At 33.7% G+C, this 22,832-nt stretch overlaps 1 protein-coding gene across 1 annotated transcript in view; it reads left to right on the forward strand.

The window, feature by feature from the left end:
- The window catches only part of LOC129227323 (uncharacterized), a 168,824-nt gene that overhangs the window by 139,439 nt on the left and 6,553 nt on the right, over positions 1 to 22,832 (forward strand). Inside the window, exon 2 of the mRNA XM_054861867.1 lies at positions 22,431 to 22,563. Coding sequence (XP_054717842.1) covers positions 22,431 to 22,563 — 133 coding nt within the window. The remainder of the gene's footprint in view (positions 1 to 22,430; positions 22,564 to 22,832) is intronic.

The raw sequence follows: 22,832 nt of genomic DNA on the forward strand, positions 1-22,832 counted from the left end.
TGGCGTAGTATTTTTTCATTTGTACAAAAGGTCGAACACTGCTATTAGAAACATCTACATTTCAGCATACAATGAAAATGTTTTTCTGCACAAAAAAGATTTCCTTTAGGTAAATCTAATACTTTTTTATGCTTACATTATGCTGAGTGGTCTGGATGTAGTCAAGGCTTAAAAAAAAGGAAGAACACTCTTCGATTAACAGTCAACTTATCCGAATGATAACTGTAGCCTGCATAAAGGAGTCGGAACACCAAGTAGCATTCCCACTGCATTTATTTTATTACGTTTGTATGTTATGAGTACATGTAATGCGTAATACTCATATAAATTTGATATTCTTTCGGACAGCCCAAACTTGCCCGAAGTTCAGATAGTTTATAGCCGAACGCTCTTCCGAAAAAATTTTATCAATTTAACCGAACAACTAAGTCCAGTGCTTTTAAGCTTTATTAAAATATGAACACACACACAGGCTTTTTTTTTTTTTTTTTTTTTTGCCGAAAGCGACGTAAAAAAATGCAAAACTGCATTAGAGCTTTGCTTTTAAAAAATGCATAAGAACTACAGGCAGCATCAAGGTTTTGAAACAGCAAGGGGCGCTTTCGAAAACTTGATTTTTCGACCGTAAGTCTATTTTTCTTCATTAGCCAGCCTGATAAGTTTTAAAAGGAGAAGGAAATAATATATAAGATAAGATATTGAAGAAACATTTTTTTATTCTTGAAAATTTTTACAATTTGTTACCGCAGGCTGCTTGAACCGTTATGACTTAGATGGCAGCACGTGTTCATCATTTAACAGCACGGTTAAAATACAATATAAATTGAACTATGCTTTTTTTTAAGCGTAGCTTTTCGAATGTAGTAAAAATGTGATAAGCTATTAGTTTTTTTGCAAAAAAGAAAAAAAAAATATATTTTACCCTTCAAATTGAGGTAGTAATTTTTTTATTTGTACAAAGAGTCAAAAACTCATTAGAAGAATATATATTTCAATATACGATTTATTATTTTTTTCTGAACAAAAAACAATTCTATTGTAGTCTGAAATCTTAAACCTGTTACTTATATTTTCGCTTACATTATGCTTTAATTTTCTTACCAGAGCCAAAGCTTAAAAAGAAAAAAAAAAGAAAAAACGTACAATTTCGAAGTAATTTAGCACAAAGTCACTTCAAGTTTTCATATCAACAAGGAGCGTTTCCTTCTCATTTATTCTGTTCCTTCATAGTTGTTATTCACTTAATTAAATGTTCAGGTAATGCGCGACATTTCTCTAATTTTTTGTTGCAGATTGTCCGGACGTGGGCCCGAACACGCATTCTCCGGGTTACGAAGAAAACGCTCTGCCGATCAAGCTATTCAGCTCTGTTGGTCATAGCGCAAATTAAAGTTATAAGTTTAACCGAAAACCTCATTCTGGTTCTTTAAAACAGGTTTTTCGACTGAAAAAAACAATTTTTAGACCGTGGGTCTATTTTTCGTCAGAAGCCAGCACCATAAGCTTTAAAATAAGGCGTAAATCAAAGAAATCGATCAAGAATTGAGGAAAATCTGGCGTAGAAACCAAAAACAGGCTACAGAAATAATATATAAGGATTGAATAGCTATGGTAATTTTTTAGCACTGGTTTTGGGGCGGTACCTTACTACTTAAATGTTTGCTTACTTAGTTTTAATTTCATTTTTATGAAATTATTCCTTATTAAACAATATTTTTCTTGTTTAAATAACAAATGACAGTGTTAGTAAATATTTTTACAAAATTAAGCTATATAGTAATACTAATAAGATATGTATAGGACATATGTGCATTTTTCAGCTGAATATATATTTTTTAAAGATTTTTTTTCCTAACTTCGATTTTTCCGGCAGGCCTGAAAGGACTAAGCAAGTGTTATTGAAAATCCCCCCCCACCCGAGTTTTGACCCCCGACTTTTGCGGCATGCCGGATAACGCGGGTTAATATGGTAAATACATAAAATATTAAAGTAAGATATAAGAGCAGACAGAAAGCTGTTTCGAATTTACTAAGGAAGAAGAACAGGTCTTTTAAGTATCCGAGTAAATAAAAAAAATCTCTCTAAGCAACATTAACTTTTTTTGAAAATGTGATGCAGAGCTTCGGATTTAATAAAGTCGGGAAGCAATTACTTTTTTTTAGAAATGAAATCTTAAGCGAGGGTTATATTGTTCTGTGAAATTAGCCTCCCTCTAATTAGGTTACAGCTTCATGTTTTTGATGGAAACAAGCAAAAATAACTAAGAATACAATAAAAATGCCCAGCTAAATTAAGTCCCTTAATTCCGGAAATGTTACGAGCGAAGTGTTTGAGAATTAAAGTTGTTGGTATATAGTTTTATATCACGGAAGACATTTCATTTTATAAAATATGCTTTCTTTAAATTGAAAATGAACGGGTCTCACTCAATGTAACAACATAAAAATTAAGATAAATATTTCCTGATAGTCAAATGTAAGATAATTTCCAGATTTCGTCGCTTATCTGGAGAATAACAGGGTAATTTTTAATGAAATCTGGTTTGAATGCCGGGTAGGTTAACTTTTTACTATAGCTCACTGATATTGGCTTGCAAATATTTTTTTCGGTTTTAAAGGAATGGTGCAGCACGACACAAAACAAAGTAACATAAACATTGTGCTAAATGAAAAAAAAAAAAAAAAAACCCTCTGAAAATAAATGAAAATCTCCAGGGGATTATTTATTAGGAGACTTACTTGAAATCTACACAGACTTAAAAAAAAAAAGAGATTGCAGAGATTTTATAAAATGTACATGGGGCCCGAAAAGTCCATAAAACATTTTGAAAATTCATAGAAAAGCAAAAAAATGCTCAGTTATGCGATTTGTGAAATACTTCACAAGTGCAAGAATTTTTTTATGACTTTGTGAAAAAAAAAGGTATAATGGGGTTGTTTCCGAAATTTTAAAAGTATTTTTTTTGTAAGAGCATGCTTAAAAACACACGATTTAACCATTTTTTAAATAATGTAACAAGTTTTATTATTTTTTAACAATTATTTTAATCGCTGCGCAGATTGAAATTAATTTTGTACGCTTCTGCACATCGCATCACAAGTGATGAAATGCCATTCACTGATGCTATTAGCGCACAACCCAAACTATCACAACTGGAAAACGCGGTTGACAGCAAAGCGTAAACATTTAGCACCGCAATGAAGTAGCGTGCCGCCTAAGTACATCACTTGTGACGTCATAAAGACCCCGCTTTATTTCCAAAGTCGGACAAAAATAAAATAAAATAAAATAAAAAATAGCCGCCTGTCTTGTCTAGAGGTCAGAGGTCTGACTGCGACAGGAAGGTCCGGGTTCGAATCCCGGTTCGGGCATGGACGTACTTTCTCTCGTCTGTCCTTGTCCTTTCCTTGTGTGAATGTGTTGGTATGCTGTGAATGGTTGCCTACCCTATAAATAGGTAGTTATGACATGTGTGTACTGTAGAATTTGGACTTCACACCAAATCGCGGTACAGTTGGAAAAGTGGAGCAGGGCAATCCAAATTGCCAGACTAGCTGGCACAAAACAACAACAACAAAATAAAAAATAACTGTTGGGAAAATAAAAGTTTTTTTCTGGTTCCATGTTATTGATTTTGCTTATTCTACTAATTTCAGCGGCTAAAAGTAGTACTTTTGACTGAAGGAAACGGTGCCATTATAAGTAATTTATACTGAAGGCTGTATCGTCAGTGTGAGAAATAAACGTCATGTGAGGCGTTTAATCATTTTATCAAACATAAAGCTATACCTACATTACCAAAGATCAATGCGTGCCTATATATTGCTCGAAGCACATATAAACGGCATTCAAATTCATTCCATGTCCACAAACTGTGCACAAATTGAACTTTGGAAAGGAAAGGTATTGTTTGATCTTTATAAAACTTTTTAACTTTTAAAACTTTAAAAAAAATGTGCTTATTTTTTAGATTTATCCGTTTTTTTTATTGAAAAGGATTTAAAATCAAATATTTTAACCGTTAAGAAAAAGTCATCTACTTTTATTTTCTTTGTCTTTCTGGAATTATGTTCAGTAAATTATTAAAATATTGCTATTACAGCGTTCTTTCTTTTGTGTTTAGTGTCGAAAAAATGTCATATTTTGCGTTTTAAGCAAAGAAGGGAAACTTTCTCTCTCTTTTAAAATATTTCTAAGGCTTTTGTTGGCTTCTGTTAAGCTAACTACATGATAAGTTTTCAAATCTGCCAATAATATAAAGAGATCTTGAAAAACAAAACAAAAAAACTTAGCGCATAGCAGACGTTAACTGAAAATATACAGGCGAACCAAATGACCTTTTAATATTCTACTACGGGCCAAGCCATGCGGCTACCGCTAGTAATAAAATAAGCTAAATCGATGGTTAGCAAACATAAACAAGAAAACTGCATACACGTGTTTCGATGTTACATGGAATCCTTTTTTCAATGCAAAAGAGTTGAGCGTACGGATGAATTTTCATTCATAAATTCACTTCTTTTGCATTGAAAAAGTGATTTCTTGTATCCCTGAAATACAGGTTGTTATCAAAATAACGGAAACACCTGAGAACAAAAGTGACATTTTTGAATACGCTTTGTAAATAATAAAAAATAAAATTAGACATTTTTTTTAATGATAAATAGCAATGTACATATTTTGGCACTTTTTGGTGGTTTAACGGAAGTTCTGGAAGTCTTGGATTTTTTTTCAAGCACTTGAAATGTCGGACCTCTCAAATTTTTAAAGAGGCCAAATTGTTGGAGCGCGTCTAGCTGAAGCAAGTGTAACTGAAACATTTCAACTTTTTGGCGCATCTAAAAGTACAATATCTAAAGTCATGACAGCATACACACATCGCGGTAAGACAAGCTCGGCAAAGCAAAATAATGGGCGGAAAGAGAAGCTCAGTGAAATAAATCCGACGGGTATTGAAGTGGATTGTAATGTTTAAAAATTTTGAAAAAAAAAAATAGAACCGACTTCAAAATTGCTCTAAAAAGTGAAAAATAATTTTATTCTTTAAACACCATCGATAATGCTTTTAAACATAATTTTTGAAGTTGGCGCAAAAACAAAACGTAAAATCCAGTGTAACCATGCTTCGTTCATATTTTTTTCAGAAAAGCATCCAAAGTTACGAACGAAACATTTATATCGCTATTCAAATATGCCGTCATCAATGCATAATGTATGTGATAGTGAAGAAACTGGTCCTGGTTAAATTTATAGTTGTATTTGAGTTATGGCTGTGAATGATTTTATCTATCGTTTTTGCGCCAACTTCAAAAATTATGTTTAAAAGCATTATCGATGGTGTTTAAAGAATAAAATTATTTTTCACTTTTTAGAGCAATTTTGAAGTCGGTTCTATTTTTTTTTTCAAAATTTTTTTATTTCATTTTTTTTAGTGTTAATGTAGGTATTTCAGAAATAATAAGAAGTTACCATCACGAAACTTCACATTTTTTTTCTTAAAAATGCTCCATACTAAAAAAAAAACTATTGACACGCGTTAAACTTTAAGCGATTGGCACTAAAAACTTATCTTTGTTCCTCTCTGGAAATCATGCGTAGTTAATTTAATTATAACCATTTAAGTATTACGTTTTTCCTAAGTAATTTACATTCCACAGCATCTAAGTTGCTCATGATGCAATCCTGTATTTTCTTACTTAGTCCCGATCATCTGTTATCGGCATAGATGATAATGATAAAAATACTACAGAGTAGTTGAGTCAAACCTAATGGTAGCATTGTGAAGGCTAAGCAGATCCTAATCACTGCATCACCTCGCTTCCAGGTTAGGTTTACCCCTACTATGGAGCAATAGCACTGAAGAAAGGAAGATTTTGATAATTCACATAGGGTTACTATAAATCAGCAGGGTTACTAAAATAAAATTATTTACGCCAAAAATGAGACGACAGCACCAGATTCCCCATTATCGAAATATCCCTTGAAGAAATTTGATGCTTGCTTCAGAGAAGCCTTCATTCAAAATTATCATTACAATTACTATTAATGTTACTGTTATATGGCACCAATCTTTTATAACAATGAGTTTCCTATTGTCGCGTAGATTAAGATAGCGAAGACAATGTGAAAGCCAAATGAAGCGAATACTCGTTAGTCTCAACTCGAGATCTTTATTCAGAACCACGAATGAACGTTACATCTCCTTATATACAACTTGAGAAAGTGCTGGAACTTTCCAGACTTGGAAAAATACAGAAATTAATAGAAAATTCGAGAAAATACGGGAAACAGTAGAAACGAAATTTTAGTAAAATTCACTTTTTCCTAGTCTGGGTTTGAACTCGGGTCGCTCGTGTGGGAGGCGAGAATTCTACCACTGAGCCACCGTTATCCACGTATGAAAAGTGCGAACTTCGCTACAAAATCATTTAATAGGGAAATTGCATAAAATTTACTGTTTTTTGCCCATAACTTTTTTTCTAAAGAACAAATATGGTCAAACAAAGTAATGGGACCTAAGTTGAGCCATCCCCTATCCATTAAAAAAAGAATCATCAAAATCGGTTCACTAGGTGAGACGCTATGAGTGGACAAACAAAAAAAAAACATACATACGGTATGAATTGATAACCGCCTCCTTTTTGAAGTCGGTTAAAAAGCGAACAGCAGTAGCAAAAGTGTCCACAGAACTCAGTCACCATATAGAGTCACCAGTGTGAGCCATTAAAGTTAGAAGAGCGCCTTTATAAACAGAACATTTACGGCAGAGTAGCGATTCCCAAAAATTTTTTTCCAAGTGTTTCCATTATTTTGATAACTACTTGTATATGTGTGTGCCGCTTTCTGCTTATTTGTGCCGAAACGTTCTTTCAGATACTTTTGTTTTTCAAGCAAAAGGATTTTTATCGAATTCTTATCAAAGATTTTACTCACACAAAAACAAGAAAGACGGGACCATAAACTCCAAGAAAAGAATAAGATTCTCTTCTGGTATATTTGATTTGATCATAATCGGGAAAGTTTTTTTTCCTTGCCTAATTTATTATACTTTCCCCGCTAATAATATCACGAAGTGCTGATTTTCCCATTCCAGCTGCAAACATGTGCAAATAATAGCTTTTTCTTTAGCGAGAGTCCAAGGCAAAATAATACGGAATAGGAACAACATTGTTCTAGAAAAAGTAAAAATAAAGCAATAGGACAGCATATGGATTCCTTATTAAGAACATAAAAGAGGCATGTTTTTTGTTGAAAGATTATTTGGTTATATAATAGAAAGAGAAGCATAGGCTGTAATTTCAGGTTATTGCTATAATGCAACCCATTTCTTATGTAACTTAAAAAATAATAATTTATCGTTACGTTTTATGAATGAAGATAATTCAGTGAAACTAATGCCAAAAATATTCCTTTTATGCGCGAAATATTATGGAAAAACTAATATATGATGTCAATTTCTGGATAAAGTGCAAACATTAAAAAAATAATTATAAATATCGTGTAAATATCACCAAATTGTACTTTTTAATAGCACTCGAGTCTAATTGCAGTTAGACTAGAATATTAGTCTGCAGCCATGGACTAAGTTGCTTTGTTTTTTCCACTACTTTAAAGCTGATAAAAACGTAAAAAGGAACAAATTCACTTAAAATATTTGCAATAAGAATTATTTCCGTTTGGTTTTTTAATAATGACTTAGCAAAAATATGTCTGTGTGTTTCTCTCGTAAATTTAATTGAAACTGAATCAATACTTATGTGTTTTTTGAAATGATTTTCTACTTTATACTACTACATACGCTATTGAATAAGCACTCGAGTTTCTTATTTTCAGTTCTGTTGGTGAGTTTACCTGATATTTACTGAATCAGCGTATGCTTCGCATAGACATAAGATTCAAATTTTTTTCGAACGTATTTTTTTTTTTTTTGAATTCAATTTCATTTCAAATGAAGCGAAAAAGCTTACAATAGAATTTAATCACAACAGAAGATTCAGAATAAAGCTGGATGCAATTTTCAATAGCTTTTCAGGAAATCAAAGTGACACTAACCATTTTTATCTGTTCCCTACCGTGCACAAACCCGAGCATATACAGCCAAATTCAGTTTTGTTGCTGTTGAACTTCTTTAACTTCTAAACTGATTGTGTATAGTGCGATTATCTACCTTCATAAACCTCATGGGGAAATGACGGAGTGTTTGTTTCCATTTAACCCCTATTCTCTGGGGTAAAAGGAACAGTAATTTCATTCGCAAACTAAGTCATAAAGTATTTTTTTTTCATACCCAGTTATTTTCAGAGAGTGTAGTCTAGAAAGCAGTTACTCTCAGGGAGTGTAGTTTGTGAAGCAGTTACTCTCAGGGAGTGTATGTTGGAAAGCAGTTACTTTCAGAGAGTGTAGTGAGGGACGCAGTTACTCTCAGGGAGTGTAGTAAAGGACACAGTTACTCTCAAGGAGTGTAGTCTGAGAAGCAGTTGCTCTCAGGGAGTGTAGTCTAGAAAGCAGTTACTCTCAGGGAGTGTAGTTTGGGGCGCAGCTACTCTCAGGGAGTGTAGTTTGGAAAGCAGGTACTTTCAGGGAGTGTAGTGAGGGACGCAATTGCTCTCAACACTGTAAAAAATTTCCGAAACGTTACTGGTTATTTCCGTGGAACGTCTAGGCATTTCACACGTTTTCACCTATTTCCCCGTAAAAACAAGTATCTTCACAAAAAAGTTTCCTGAATCGCTTCAAGTTGCACGCGTGCAGACTTTTCACTGTTGCGGTAAATATATTTAGCAACCAGTTTAAAGATTGAATGAGCGTGTTTATTAAGTGTATCGGCCTAAGACTGCTTACGGCTTGTCCATATTCACTAAGCTCCCAATGAGAGCGAAAAAGGCAATGGATAGCTACAGCTTTGCAAGGCAGGAATTACAGGCAAGATATATGCTTGGTTCCTTCTTGCATAGCCTTGGCCGTGGTCATTCTGATTTTCATGGCGCCTTCTTAGTAAATCAGGAAGGTTCTAATCAATTAAACTGAACCTACTTAATTTTTCAAAAAGTTTCTGGAAACATTACTATCTTTAACAAGGGAGATTTCGCACTTCTTCATAAAGTTTCCAAGTCAATGTCAGAAAGGTTACTGACTTTTAGCGGAAAGCGTTCCTGATTTTTCCAAGATATGTTACTGGAAGAAATTGGGCACATCAGCTGCCCTTTGTTGTAAAGGAACGTTTCTGAATCGTTTTTACAGTGAAGGAGTGTAGTCTGGGAAGCAGTTGCTCTCAGGGAGTGTAGTCTAGGGAGCAGTTACTCTCAGGGAGTGTAGTCTGGGGGCGCAGTTACTCTCAGGGAGTGTAGTTTGGGAAGCAGTTACATTCTGGGAGTGTAGTGAGGGACGCAGTTATTCTCAAGGAGTGTAGTCTGGAAAGCAGTTACTCTCAGGGAGTGTAGTTTGGGAAGCAGTTACTCTCAGGGAGTGTAGTTTGGGAAGCAGTTACATTCTGGGAGTGTAGTGAGGGACGCAGTTACTCTCAAGAAGTGTGGTAAAGGACGCAGTTATTCTCAAGGAGTGTAGTCTGGAAAGCAGTTACTCTCAGGGAGTGTAGTATGAGAAGCAGTTACTTTCGAGGAGTGTACTCTGTGAATCAGTTATTCTCAGGAAGTGTAGTCTGAGGATGCAGTTACTCTCAAGGAGCGTAGTCTGGGAAGCAGTTACTCTCAGGGAGTGTAGTCTGGGAAGCAGTTACTCTCAGGGAGTGTAGTCTGGGAAGCAGTTACTCTCAGTGAGTGTAGTCTGGGAAGCAGTTACTCTCAGGGAGTGTAGTCTGGGAAGCAGTTACTCTCAGTGAGTGTAGTCTGGGAAGCAGTTACTCTCAGGGAGTGTAGTCAGTACTGTAAAAACGATTCAGAAACGTTCCTGGAAAATAATGGGCAGCTGATGTGCCCAATTTCTGCCAGTAACATATCTTGCAAAGTCCAGGAACGTTTTCCGCTAAAATTCACTAACCTTCCTGATAATATGCTGGAATCCTTCTGAAAAATTCAGGAATCGTCCCGTTAATAACCAGTCGCGTCTCCGGAAAATTAGAGTAAACTTAAGAAAGTATAATACAATAGCTTGGCATCTTCCCGATTTATCAAAGAAGTTCCAAGAGCATTACTGCAAACACGACCAAAGCTAAGCCAGAATTGCAGATCAGTAACGGTAATTTTACTTACCTGCAATTCCTGCAAAACTACGTTGTCCATACTTATTTATTCCCTTTGGGAACTTATTTAGCACGGACGAGCCGTAATTGCCCTGAAGACTACTCACTTTATAAATACGCTCAGTTAATATTTAAACTGGGAGCTAAAAATATTTTTCACAACAGTGAAAAGTCTGCAATCGTACAACTTGTAGCAATTCAGGAAACTTTTTGACAATGATACTTGATTTTTCCGGGAAGTGGATAAAAACTATTAAATTCCCGAAACGTAACACTGAAATACCCAGCAACGTTTCGGAATTTTTTTACAGTGTGGGAAGCAGTTACTCTCAGGGAGTGTAGTTTGGGAAGCAGTTACTTTCAGGCAGTGTATTGTGGGACACAGTTACTTTCAGGGAGTGTAGTGAGGGACGCAGTTACTCTCAAGGAGTATAATCTGGGAAGTAGTTACTCTAGGGGTGTAGTCTGGGACACAATGCACAAAATTTTCTGCCTCATCCCATCTAAAAGTACGGGGAGGATCTAAAGTTGAAACTTTTAAAATTTCGGTTCCTTTTGCCCCACCTGACCCTTGGCATAAGCGGTTCAGAGTCGCAACTCGCCGATTAGGTTCACGCCAATACCTCGCGATATTAAACCCAGTGCAAAAACTAAAACGTAATATCAATCTTTCAAATGTGTACCTTAGAGTAAGAGCAATTAATGTCAAAAATATCAGATTTGAGAAAAGTGGTTCAAAGTGGTTGTTTTTTTTTTTTTTTTTCTGGCTCTTTCTAACTTTCGCGCCCGAATTCGGCGAAATTTTTAATACTTCAAGATATTGTTTTCTCAAGCTGTATTAGAAATGTACATATGATATATATTTGCTTCAATTTTACTTTGATTACAAGTGAAATTAGTTTTTCTATCTCTGAATAAAAATACTGATCGTTGAAAAAAAATATTGGACGTGGGAGAATTTGAATATTTTATCTTTGATTGGTCTCATTGACTGGTGTTGCACAGAAAATTTTGTTACTTTGTGGACAGCTTTCTGCAATAAAATTATTTTTGCCAAAATCTGATATTGGTTGTTCTTTCTGCAAGGTACAGAAATTGTACTTAAATGCCTCTGTATCAAGAAAAGTACTTTCTTTTTCTAAATCAGAAAATATCTTTAAAAATCCCTTATATATCGAAAAATGGTTTTTAATGCATCACAATTTCAACAGCCTACGTTGTTATCCAATCAGTTTTGTTGAGCTGAATGAAACATCCGTTCAGATTTTGGAGACTATATTAAGGTGTTGTTTCAATACTCAAACTGATTGGAAGGAAACTTCTGTGGTATTGTTCTAAATTATACTTTTTCTTTTCAATCCCTGTTTGGCAACGTGATGATGCAGTCATGATCCTGCAGATAATTGGCAGTAGGCTTCTGTGTTACTATTCGGTTTATTTCTCTTTCATTTTTTAAATATTTATGTTATAAATGCAATAAATTACAATTTACATTTATGAAAGATTCTATTATTGCAAACTATTTATAATGAAATGTTTAATTTTTCATGATTTGAAAAAGTAATCTGAGTCACTTATTTCTACTTAACTGCTCAGTTTAGAAAAGAAGGCATGTATAAAATAGCAAGAAAAGAAATTAGTACCATGTTTTTTTTCTTTATTCCGTTATTTTTCTATCCGGTCACGGTAAATCTAATTTTTAGTAACGTTTCGGAATTTTTTTTACAGTGCTAACAAAATAGTATAAAACAAATTTCAGAAAATTCCGTCATGGCTTTAAATACTACATCATATAAATGTTTTCCGTTGAAATTCAAATTGAATAAGGTGGCACAGGAGACATCTAAACGTAGATTTCGAACAAAATTACTCTAAATGGGAACCATTCCTGTGTTCGAGTAATGCTCTTTAAATTCAATATTTATTACACCAACGAGGCTAGTCCAATGCGTTTTAGATAAGCCTGAAAATGCAATTTCTGCATCGTTGTTGACTAAGTGAATATTTAAAATGTGGAGCTGGATGCAAAGTTTTTATTTATTTACAATTCGAACTCCCTTTGTGGAATCCGAAACGTGATAAAGAGATATTTCATGACTTAATAAATAGTCTTTAAACGACGATATCCGCTTCGTTTACTCTGGCAGAGTCTTAAAAATGCTCTTTATATCATATTTAGTATTAAAGTAACTAGCTGAACCGTGCGAAATATTCTTACTTGGCAGCGGTAATTCAAAAATCCTATTTTTTTATGACAGTTTTTCTTTAAGCAGTCACAATGTGAATTGTTTGTTTGTTTTTCAAAGATGGCGGTGAAAATGGAATTAAATGATGCCTTACTTTTGTAGTTTTATGAAGAACTAGTGGCTCTCGCACGGCTTTGCCCGTAGTAGAAAATTAAAAGGTCTTGGTTCGCCTGTATATTTACAAATAATGTATGATGAATTTCTCGCCAACTGGCTTGCCCATGTTACGGTTCCACGTTGTGATAACTTGATAATTTACTCGTCCATCTTATGATAATTTTGCTCGGGAAAATGTTCTTAAAATTGGAATGGAAAAAGAACAAAATCGAATTTTCGAAAAATTGCTTCGAGGTGCACACCCCAGGCTACAAACAAATTCTGTGCCAAATTTCATGAAAATCGGCTGAACGGTCTAGGCGCTATGCGCGTCACAGAGATTCTGACAGACAGAGATACTTTCAGCTTTACTATTAGTAAAGAAGATAAAAGAAACACAAAAAAGAAAAAAAAATGAATTCTGAAAATTTGAATTCAAATTAGACTTTTCGTAATTATGAGTTGCAACAGACCCCTACTCATTGGAGTTATTGTTTCTAGAAACGGCTCCTGTCCCCCCAAGTCAGCCACTCCTCTTGGGCGGTTACGTGTGCATAGTTGTGTATGTGTATGTGTAGGCCTGTGCGTGTGTGCGTAGACCTGTGTGTATGCACATTGGCGTGTGTGTAAAGGCACGCGTGTATGTGTGAGTTTGTATGTGTATGAGCATGCGTGTGTGTAGGCATGGACGCCACTGATCAGGAGAAGCGGATTCCGGGGGACAGTGCTCAGGACCAGAGGAGCCGCAACTGCAGAGGAGGGTGGGGTTGAAAAAGCAACCAAACATCAATAACGGTCTAGTGAAAACAATTAGCAGTCGTGATTTCTTTAAAAAAAATATTAACGACACTGCCATTTACCATGCTAAAATAAGCATTTTTAATTGCAGAAACTTTTACGGTTTTGCGTCAGGTTTTTTGGGGGATTGAAATTGAAAAAGAAAAAAAAAAACACCAACTGGGTTAATGTTTAACCCCAACCAGTAGACGATTACATCAGTTTCTACAGTTCATTAATGGAGAATTAAGAATAGAAGTAAACAAAGAGGGTAGCTGTTTGAAGCAAACATTTGCCCCTTTCATGATTTACTCATTGTATTGGCGATCCTTTAAATCTGGCGCTTTTCTTAAAATTTCTCAGACCTTAAGACCTTAAATCTCGATAATGTGGCATGAGGGTAAATAATTTTCACATCAAAAAAGTCTAAAAAGCTATTTTGATTGCTATCTGTCTTAACGTTTTTCATTGTTGCACTATTCGTGTCGTTTTCTTGTAAGGAAAAAAAAAATTAAAATATTATTTTAAAAATAAAAGTACGTTTCTCCCCTGGGTGGGGGACATTCAGTGGTTTGTCTAACCTATGAATTTTTATCTTGAATGTAAAAACTTACAAAACAATATTGATATTGCTTTCAGTAAATTTGATGGATGGATAAATACTATCCATAAAATACTCTCATGCTAAAAAACAGTAAATGCAATGCATAGAAAACTGAAAGCAACAAAGCTTTCGATATTAAAAATGAACCAGAAGGAGAAATGTTCTCGTATTCGACGAACAGTAAAGATTCTTTCGCAGGAGCAACATCTTGCTCCGAAATGTTATTTTCGTTGTTTGAGAAAAGGAATAGATCAGAAGTGATGTATTGACGTCTGTCGCAAAATCCATTACATCCATATGTTGCAAACAGAGCTGAATCTTTAGTTTCTACTGAAGTCAAAATCATGACAAGAAATTTTCATCGAAATGTGTTTTGGGTACGTGCTAAATAAAAGATCTTCGACGCTGGTGATCGGAGATTCCATTTTTAATCTAATTTGGTTCGTATATTTGTTTATTTGCTCCGTAACATGCGAAGAACGACTTTTGGATTTTTCTTCCGTTTTGGAGGCAAGTCATAAGAACTCAACGCTGCTATTGATAACAAATAAAAAAGGTATTTTTTTCTAAGGGAGTAAACTTTCCTATCGCCTTCGCCAACGATTATTTTTCTTTCCTATTTTAGAAATTAAAAATAGGAAAAAAAAAGGAAAAGAAAATTTGAATTTTTGGTATCTTGAATTCAAATTGCGTTTTTCGAAATCACGAGCGTGTGTGCATTTGTGTAGGCCTGCGTGTGTGTATGTACGCGTGCGCACGTGTGTGTGTGTATGTAGGCATGTGTGTATGTATGTTCACGTTTGGATGCATGTATGTATGCGCGCACATGTGTGTGTGTGTGTAGGCATACGTGTGTGTGTATGCGTGTGGGATATGGACGCAACCTGGAGACAGCTTTCGCTAGAGGAGCAGCATCGGTCGTGGCCGGTCGACGGTGGTGCTGCAGAGGAGGGCGGGGGGAAAATAAAATCATAGGAGTGTCATTCAAAGATCAGCTGAGAACAATAAGTAATTCGTGATTGCTCAAAAAAACCTATGGGGCTCCACCCCCGCCCGCTACCGCTTACCAACCTCCGAAGATTGCTTCGCAATCCTTTTTAGGTTCACAAAGATTTAAATCGTTTGCTGGGAAGAGTTAGATTAAAATAAGCGTTACGTTAAGAACAAAACGAAAAACCTGCTACCCTACCGTCAAAAACAGAATTTTGTTAAAGAGCTCATTACTATTAGAACAGTGAAAACACTACTAACACCCGAAGAAAAAAATTATCTTGAATAAAATAAACATTTTCAAAGCATTTTTTTTAAAAACATTTTTTAAAGAGCACCCCTGAACGGAGTCCAAACAAAGTTGCACAAAAATTAGCAGCACTAGGTGCTACGGGGCTTCTGAGTTAAACAAACATAACAGCCGTTTCTTACGTTTTAAAAGTTATTTTCAAATTCGTGGTCTCCGACAACATTTAGTCTTTAGTTCTGCGCTTGAACTGAGTTTAGCCAAGGATGTTCACCAACTAGAAACATTTATATCTACTGTTCTAAACTATTGAGCTGATTAAACAAGTTTAATCTGATGCAGAAAAAAAGCTCTCACGTACGATATAGAATGTTAAGGGGTGCGGGAAATCTTTTATCCCTTTTAATAAGCAATATATGTGACATTTTAGCTTAAAATAATTAATCACAAAGTAATTTATTCGAAATTAAAAAAAAAAAAAAAGAAAATCGCTTCGAGGTGCAATTCCCCGGAGCTCGAAGTTATTTATACCAATTTACAACTCTGTAGGTGTAGGTGCAATGGGGTCTCCAGAAAGCGGGGCAGCCGCGAAAATTCTTTCAATATCTTTGACGTTACTCTTAAAAAGCCTATTTAGAAACAATGAATCTCTATGTAGCTTTTTTAACAGATGATAATTCAAATAGTTAATACACTTTAAAATTTTGGGGGAAAATGGAAATAACTTAAAGACTACTTAGTAAATGTTTTTCAAACTTGGAAAAAAAAGAGATACTTACGAAGTTAGGGGTCACTAGGAGTACTCTGTGGTCACTCAAATGGTCAACCTGTATTAGTAAATGCAGATTTACAGGGATTTTGTTTTCCTAAACATTCATTTAGCTATGTTTAACGTATATGTGCGTTTTCATAAAAACATGAAGACATGGGCACCCATATGCAAAATTGTAAGGGGGGGGGCTCAAATATTTTGACCATGGTTTAGCAGGATATTTTTCCCATGGAAGCCGATTTCAGAACGGATGAGAGTAATTAAACTTTGACATTTTCAATAACTCATTCATTAATGGCTGGAGATGAAATGTTTTTATATTTTTGCAAAGAAAAAAGTATTAAACGCTAGGAAGTTCTAATTTCTAAGGGAGGACTCGAACCCCCACTTAACCTCCTATATGGGTGCCCTTGCAACAAGATACTAAAATTTCTTTGAAAAAAATTAATCATTTTTTTGCGTACGTATTTTGCTTACAAGTTCAAAAGTTTTCAGTTCAAAATAATGAAACTTTCAGGACTAATTTGTATAGATAAAAAAATAATATGCTATAAATATGTACGTTAAATAGAAATAAAAATATTCATTGTTAAGGAATTTAGCGCAGGAACAAAATAAATGTAAAATATTTAGCGAATAAGTAAGGAACTATACTTAACAATTTATGTTTAAATGCAGTTCTTTGTTATAAAAAAATGCAAAGTTAATTGCACTGTATTAAAAAAATTCTCGCTTCGTTAAAGGGTGAGGGGTTTTCCCCTCTGGCTGGGGGCTGTCCAAGTCCAAGTTCCACAAAAGGGGCTGTTCCAAGTCTTACTTGAAACAGCCATTTTGATGCACAGGTATTTGGTGCTGATTTCGTATGAATTTGGTTCCCCGAGTTACAATATGACATCAGATTTTGCGCAAGAGCTTAAATTTCTGAGATATAGCATTGAAATATGTGTGACATGGGTTTAAGTTGCATCCATAACTCAAATAAAAAACGAAGCCTTAAATTTTTGTTCCTATTGTATTATACAAATAAACCAGAGCTCAACTACCAAACAGACCAATTAGGATGTTGACCATGGGTTGTTGTGATGTTGACCAATTTTTAAGGACTCCAAAAAGAATAAAATTTTAGTAGTCTGTTATTTAAGAAAATGAAGAAAAAATTAAGGTATTCTCCTTTATTTATTTAACTTTTTTTAGGTGCACAAGTGTAGGATGCTCTGCCCCCCAACAATAAGTATTTTGAATGAGAGATTCAACACCTCAACACTCCTGAAACAACCACCACAGGTTCTCCTTTAATGCTTACGTTTATAAGGTTTGACTGCAAAGGACTCCTGAAAAATGTTTGCTTAGGGTCACCGACTATATTAATCGGGCCCTGAAAATGTTACATACAAAAATTTAACTCGCTGCGCAGTGCAAATATGCAAAGCAGGAACTCACCAGTTTACCTTAATTCGTTGAAACGTTGTTACTAAACGTGCCAGATATTTACTCCATGTAGTGAATTTTCCTGAACGTAACTGGACTGCAGACTGACAATAGGGCAAATATGCTGGAAGCAATCTCTGTTTCTGAAGCCTATACTTGCTGTAGAAGTGAGCTAAATGGAGTTAAAACTGCATATTTTGAATGAAACAGTAGTACTTATCTGAAAAAGTAGAGCTGCTAGATAAAAACTAAGTTCATATTTTGATTAGGAGCCTCAAATATATCTAAAATCCGCTCAAACTCTGGGCACCAAAAAAAAAAAAAAAAAAACCCCATTGTTTTTTGCTCCCTTGTGTTATAGTACTATTATAGTTTCAAAAATGATCGTTTTTTTCTTCTTTAATGAACAGCATTTTTTTACTGTTTTCAATAATGTTACATATAATTTGCTTTAGAATAATTAATTAATAACTTGTTTCATAGATTTTCAAATACATATTTATTTACAAATATTTATGAAATCTACGCAAACAAATATAAAAAAAAGAATCGAATTTTTAAAAGCATGTCAATATCTTTATGAATATAAATGACACATGAAAATACACGCACAAGTTAAACCCAGTTAAACGAATTAGAAGAAACAAAATACGTATTAATATCCGCATAACATGATATCCTCAAATAGATTGTATTACAGTGGGAAAAAAATCAAGTAATACATCCCACTTATCATTGGCCTAACTTATCATTGGGACTCATCCTTCCACAAAGAATGAGTCTTGACTGCGCAAGATGTTTTTTTTAAGTACAAGTTTTTGTATGTGTTTTTTTACGATTAAAGTTTAAAATACACTTAAAAAACAGTAGCTCTTAAGTTATTCCATCGTTTTCCAAAATTGTAAGTTGGTCATGTTTATTTTTCTCAACTTAACCCCTGTATACTGTGAAAATAAAAAGTAATTTACCAGAGTATTTTAAACCACAATTAAATGCCTTGATTTTAAATGATAAAAGGGAATCAAACCTGGTAAAACGTTTCGAATTTGGGTCCTTTAACGTTTTATGTTTATTTTCACCGACTAGAAGGTTTCTTTAAATTTTAATTATCTTTTTTATACGAATAAAAACCACTTTTTTGTATTAACTTCTCCAAATATTAATTTTCTCCATACCTGATATTTACCGCAAAATTAACGAAAAGTTTAAGTTAATTGGAAAAGATATCCGCTTGAGTATCTCATTCAAAAACCGTTACTCGTTGCTAGTTAATTAAGAATATTTTCTCAAGAAACATGCTGAGGAAATTTTGAGGGAAAATCTCCACGTTAATTAAGATTTCTTTTTGTACTTCATTTCATTTTGTTTTATAAGGAAGTTTTTTTAATTATTATAATAACTTTCACTGCTGAGAATTAATTTGATTAAAACACGTTTGAAAACTGGGCATCTTCTTCGTTTAAAGCTAATTCCTTTCTGTTAATTTAACTTAACTGCATACTGAAAAATATTACTAAAAATAAGAGATTGAGACTAAGTGAAAAATATTTTTTAAATCCCACTTCTAACATTTTCGGTTCTATTTTGTGTGGACGAGGGCTTAAAACATCAATCGAAATCTAGCAAACTCTTTGAACATTTTTACACTTAAAAGATAGTTTAAAGACTCGTAATAGACTCGTTTTATTTAGTTAGTGTTTTTGAAACATAATTTAGAAATAAATCAAGTATATTTGATTTATTTCTACTGTAATACTATTTATTTAACGATGTCCTGTACTCGTATTTAATTTGACACAATAATATATTTTCAGGGTTATTCAATGGTTTACTTTGTCGTATTTTGGAAGTCATTTGTTTCTTTTTCCACCCTCTTTATTTATTTTTTTGGTACAGCCAAGCTTTAACTTTCGAGTTAACAATGTTCTTAGCGGAACTAAGGTAAACACATCAGTAGTGCCAGTGCCTCAGTAATAGCCACTCCAAGGTTACTTATATACTTTGAAGAAGGAAATGAACAATAATAATGAGATTAATGTATTGTTACTTAATGTGACTATCATATTGAATCAATTTTATTCATAGTTATTTGGATTTCAGGTAAGTAATGTAAATTCTTCGGATGGGAGAATGTCAGATGGCCACTACTGAAAATTTCAGATTTTGGAATGGCCACTAATGGAACAAATTTGAGGTTTTGGAAAAAAATGCATAAAAATTAAGAAATTGAAATTCTGGCATTTTAAGAAAATGGGAAGATTAAGGAAGAGTTGGAATCTAATACGATCATTGAGTTTCAAAGAGAGGGAATGAATATTGTAGACCCACAGTTTAAAAATATACTTCATGTGGCTAATACTAGTGCGTTTTAAAGCTTGAAATGGCCACCATTGAAGCACTAGCCACTACTGGTGTGTTTACATTATATTCATTTATAAGCATCATTGAAATCAACAAATATTTGGCGATTTTTTTACATTTCCAAAAAAGGAATTACGTCAACTGTTTTTTAAAAGTAATTTTTCAGTTAAAACGAATGAAATAGTGACTTCCTAAGTAGGCATGAGGACAGCAAAAGACAACGATTTAAGAAGTTTGAAGGGGAAAAAAAGTTCACTAGCGAGCTTTATTAAAAACTGTAGTGTGATACCACATAGTCGTGCACTCTAACTTATACTAACTGTCTTCACTAAATAACTGTTTATTTACTCTTTCATTTGCAATATAATGGCTTGATTTCTCAGATCAAATTTGCAGAATTTTCGTAGACTGAAGTTGGTATAGTTGCGCCGCGGAGGGATGGCTCATGAACTGCAAGCGGAGGCAGGACACTTCATTTTGTATCAGGTAGGATCAGCGAGAACGGGAAAAGCATATAAAATATTGTTGTGCGTTCTTGTTAGTGTTACAAATTACAAAATGAGGCTTTCTGTTTCCGCTTACAGCTCATCGCCATATATCCGTGGCACAACTATGCTGTTGAATTCACTGAAGTACGTTTCAAAGTTTATCATGTTTAAAAATAGATTTCAATACTAAACATTGTTTAAAAAAATGTTTTTCAAAGGAGCATGGAATTCAAGTTCATGTAATCTTTTTATCGAAAAATGTGCATTTTTGTTATTTATGTTTATGAGACACGACATTTTATTTATTAAATGGATAAATTCAACACATTCATAAACTAGTAGAAACGCAATAAAAGTGTCGTAAAACACTTATCGATACATTTTTTCATGCGAAAAGTAAAAAGGAAATTAAATTACTGAACTAGTTTATTAAAGGACGGAAATTACAACTTGACTTTTGAAACTCCATTTTAGGAAGTAATTTATCGCTTCGATGCTATCCCATGATGCATTAAATTATATGTCAGACGTAGTAACTAAAAATGCAAGTTGTAAAGCATATTTTAAAATAAAGCTTGTTTCAGGAAGAAAATATTCCTAAGCTTTTTAAATATAAGTTCCTTTAGTAGATAAGACAATTATGTGGGTTTCTGTTAAAATGAATTTATGAAATTGCATTTAGTGGTTTAGTTAATTCATTTTCCCGTATGCTTTATAAATATATAATCTGATAACACTTAAGTGAATTGGTTTTTGGTGTAGCTATTTTTTTAAAAAATTCAGCGCATCTGATTGTACTCGATTAAAAAAAAAGTTGCTTTCTACTTGAGTTAAATATCTTCCAATATACAAAGATTTCCGGTGATAGTATTGTGCAACATTTTTAAAGTTCTTTTTTTGACCTTTTGATGAAACAATGGAATTCTGTATGAACAAAATTTGCCTGATTCGTATCATTTTCAGAATACTATAACGAGGTAATTGAAAAGTTGGAGAAAATTATTTTGTTGCACTTTTGCTGAAACTTTGTTTGAAAAAACACATAAAAGCTTCTAATTAAATAAAATTTAGGAAATGATTGTTTAATAACATTTAAGTCAAGTCTTCCTATTCCCCAAAAATTGTGAAAAACCAATGTATTGAGTTTTATAAAAAATACATTTAAAAAAAAAAAAAAAAAAAAAAACTGAATTACAGTTACATACTTGTAGCATTCACCCCACGATATTTCAAAACCAAAATTGTCCATCATGTATCGTGTTTTTAGGAGTTTCCACTTTTAATATGAGAAATGCATAGTAGTTAGAGTACCAGAGAGGTTTTTTCCCCTCTTCTGTTTATTTTCACCATCAAAGTTTGGGGCTAGTAAAAACCCTTTTGTTACCTTGGCCTCCCCTAAATTATTGAATTTGTTCTGAGACGGAAAAAATCCACACCTTAATTTCCTTAATTTTCTAGATCTTTTACAAATACATTCATCAAACAGAGTTGAATATGAAAATTATAATTAAAACAAAACAATTTACCCCCCCCCCCCACACACAATGCAGATTTAGGTGATTCTTAAATTAGGAGACTTTATTAAAAATTTAAATCTCAAAATATTGTTAGTAAACTTTATGAAAAAAAGGACGTTAATAAAGTGTTTTGCATATTGGCGATTCACCAAATCGCAAATGTCGCAATGGGGGGTTGTTTCCTTCAGTCAAGCGTAGTACTTTTTGTCACTAAAATTGATAGGATAAGCAAAAAAAAAAAAAAAAAAACCATGGACCCAGAAAATACTTTCATTTTCCCAACAGTTGTTTTTTTTATTAATTTTTAAAAATATCCGATTTTTCAAACAAGGCGTGGTCTTGATGACGTCACAAATGATGCTCTTTGGCGCATCTTTCCATGTTATGATAATCAAGAAGCGAATTAAAATTGCGCTCTACGCCTGCTATCAACCATATCGTTGCCAATACACATGAGTAAAGATACGAATTAAATATTTTGCACTGTGAATGAAAACACTGAATGGCATTTCATCATATGTGATGTCATCGACAGAAGCTGTAAACAATGAAAGCGTTCCGATTTAAGTAATTTTTTAAAAATATTAAACGTAAACAAATGTATCAAAAAATGGTCAGATCCTATGTTTTTAAGCATGCTCTTTCTGAAAAAAATACCTTTTAAAATTTTGGAAACGACTTCATTACAATAACGTTTGCTTTCAGACTGATGCTTGGAGGTCTGTGCAATGGAACTCTGGTACCAAGCGCTTTGAAGGCAGTTCGAGAAAAAACCCATCATCAGACAGTCAGAATTATCTATCCTGAACAGTCAACGGATGCTGTTATTTACGTTACCGTAAGTATAGAAGCTGTAAGGACTACATGAAAGCATGAATATTTAAAATAATGGAACTGAAATATCTTTTCTCAAACAGCTGTTGATCAAATTGTGTTGATCATTTCTGTTCATTACAAATTTATAAAAAGCATTCTATAACTTTAATTCTGTGAATTGTGTTACTTCATGTAAAAGCTACTGATGGAGCTTTCTTAGTGCATAGCCTACGCTGAAAGTAAGAAGCGATTTTAAAATTCAGTACAAGCAGTAACGACTATCTTTCAGCA

Source organism: Uloborus diversus, chromosome 8 (assembly GCF_026930045.1).
Source record: "Uloborus diversus isolate 005 chromosome 8, Udiv.v.3.1, whole genome shotgun sequence".
In the NCBI taxonomy this organism is placed as follows: Eukaryota; Metazoa; Arthropoda; class Arachnida; order Araneae; family Uloboridae; genus Uloborus; species Uloborus diversus.